At 32.7% G+C, this 2,887-nt stretch overlaps 1 protein-coding gene across 1 annotated transcript; it reads left to right on the forward strand.

The window, feature by feature from the left end:
- The first annotated feature begins 1,078 nt into the window (after window positions 1-1,078).
- Window positions 1,079-1,675, forward strand: LOC137615917 (uncharacterized). The gene has a single exon (XM_068345605.1). The coding sequence runs from the start codon at window positions 1,079-1,081 to the stop codon at window positions 1,673-1,675; it is 597 nt and encodes a 198-aa protein (XP_068201706.1).
- The last annotated feature ends 1,212 nt before the right edge of the window (window positions 1,676-2,887 follow it).

Consider the following 2,887-nt stretch of genomic DNA (forward strand, 5'->3'; position numbering starts at 1 on the left):
CCTAGCTTGGTTGGAGAGGGGTCTTAGGAGCTGATCATATGTATACATGGTCAGCCTCGAGGGCATTGTCCTGCTTGATAGTGCAATGTCATTGTCCCTTACCTCTGGCATTTATGAGCGGCCTTTAAACTCCTTACCCGAGGAAAGGGGAGACACCGAGTAGTTATACCTCTTACCGCTGAGCGTGACCAAAAATGAATATATATATATATATATATATATATATATATATATATATATATATATATATATATATATATATACTGTATATATATGTATATATATATATATATATATACTGTATATATATATATATATATATATATATTTATATATACAGTATATATATATATATATATATATATATTTATATATATATATATATATATATATATATATATATATATATATATATATATATATATATATATATATATATAGCCAAATATATGGGGAACAAAAGTACTCATGTCAGGCCATTCAACTCAAGATTTATCCATCATTTCCCAAGTCTGTCTTACATTTACCAGTCACATTCTGAACCGTTATTCACCAGCTAAGTCTCCATCCCATTTCCACTTAAGTTTCAATTAGGTAATGACCAGATAAGTTCTGCAGCTACAATTCTTCCATTGCATTCTTCAACTTGCTCCTTCAATGACTCTTTACCACCACGATAAGCAAAATCTTACTTTTCTTGTTCTCTTTCCTGGGTATACTTGTGTATATTCATTTTAGAGCCTTATATTCTTAATATTCTAGTATCTTTTGGAATAGATTTCTACTTGATTCCATTTCATTTCACTTCAGGCATTCCAGGACTGTCAAAAATTCCATATATTTTGTAATGATCTACCTTTGCTTTAAAAATATTTTGCACATTTACCCTTTATCTTATTCAAATCCAGCCACACGGAGAACCAGTATCATGTAAAGGCTTTCTCTTTTATTCCCATAACATATTATAATAGCTACTTCGCTTCCCATACTCAGTGATAACACATTTCCACCTGTTTCTGCAACCTTATTCAAACATCAACTGATGCTCTCTCTCAAGAGAGGATCCGGAAAATGGCAAATGCCTTTAAACTGTGGGAAATGCAAAGTTATACACATAGCTTATAGAAACACACAAACAGATTACTCACTGCTGGGTAATGAAATAGAAAGTGTGGACCAGGAGGAAAATAACGGCATTATTATTAGCACAAATTTGAAGTTTTCCAAACCGAGCATAAAAGCTGAAGAGAAAGCACAAAAACTAATAGGTTGCACAAAGAGAAATAAAATACAGAAACAAAGACGCTGTACTTTAGCTGTACATATCACTAGTAAGACCCCTTCTAGACTACAGAGTCCAATTCTGGGCTCCAAGTATTCAGAAAGTATTCAGATGGATATAGATAGACAGAAAGCAGTACAAGCTATGGCCACCAAACCAGTTCCAACACTAAGACAATTTGGATATAGACGGAGGATGGAACGTTTGAACATATTTGATCTACAAACTCGACGACTAAGGGCACAGTTAATAGAGGGATTCAAAATTCTTAAAGGAATAACAAATGTAGATTACAACAATCTATTCAGGCTTAACACAAATCAGTCCAGAGGTAACGGATACAAACTGGAATTGAAAAGATACTCCACTCAATTTGGTAATTTCTTCACATAAAAATAGCAAATACATGGAACAGACTTCCAACAGATGTAGTAAACAGTAACATGGTAAACGAGTTCAAGAATAAGTTAGACAAGCTCATAAAAACACTCTAAACGTTCAAACTGATTCGCTCTATCCAAGATCAAAGGAGTTTTTGAAACATACAAAGTCCTTGTAACTCTCTCTCTCTCTCTCTCTCTCTCTCTCTCTCTCTCTCTCTCTCTCTCTCTCTCTCAACTCAATGGTTAGAATATTACATTTCATTTCACAGCATCTATTGTCGCGAAACCGTAGTTTATAATTCAAGAATCATTGTCTTCTCCATCTCTAAAGTTCTGGGTGTTTTTTTTTTCTTCTCTTGACATCATCTTCAAATTCATATGGAATGTATATGCCCTTATATAGGATATTGATCTTATTTATAGGGAAGCTTTTATTATACATTTTTAAAAATAAAATTAAAGGATTCTGGTTTGAAAAATAGCCCAGATTTTTCTTCTAGCTTTGAATCAATTTAGCCATAATATTCTATTGTTTTTACCTTTCGTTTACCCTAATAACTTGTCTCGTTTAGAATTACTCATATTTTTTTCTAAATAATTAGCTAATATATGTAGCGACTCCACGCTGGATCTATGAACAATTTTCTTATACCACAATTTATTCAAACGCAACTATTGTCTTTTTTCTGACTTCTCATGTCACTCTGTTTATAAAGATATTAAACAGCCACCAACACAGTATTCATTTGCGCTATTCCCATTTTTATACTAAATGAGTCACTGTTATGTCTCCGAATTATAGCGCATGATTCACTTCCATCAGAGAGAATTTCAATCTTACTCAACAAGTTTGTTCCCTTAATATACATCTTAAACACAATATTGTCTAATAATTAAAGATCTCCCTCGTTCTATATACCCACAGAGGTTTTTTCCTTAAATTAATATTAGTATTTCACATCAAACTCCTGATCCAAACCCTCACTGTTTTTCTATAATTAGTCTATCTGACCCTGCCCTTTTTCCTATCAAAATCTTACCATACATATTCCTTGTTATGTAAGTTAAAGCTATGCCCCTATAATTATTGCAGTCCCGTGTGTTGTATTTATTTTTATGCTAAAAAAAAAAAACAACTATTCTTATCTATCATTCCTTGAGAACCTTTCCCTCCTTTATAAGCACCTTACACACCCTGGTCAGCCGCCAATGTTTATTATTG

The sequence above is a fragment of the Palaemon carinicauda genome, chromosome 22 (genome assembly GCF_036898095.1).
Source record: "Palaemon carinicauda isolate YSFRI2023 chromosome 22, ASM3689809v2, whole genome shotgun sequence".
In the NCBI taxonomy this organism is placed as follows: domain Eukaryota; kingdom Metazoa; phylum Arthropoda; class Malacostraca; order Decapoda; family Palaemonidae; genus Palaemon; species Palaemon carinicauda.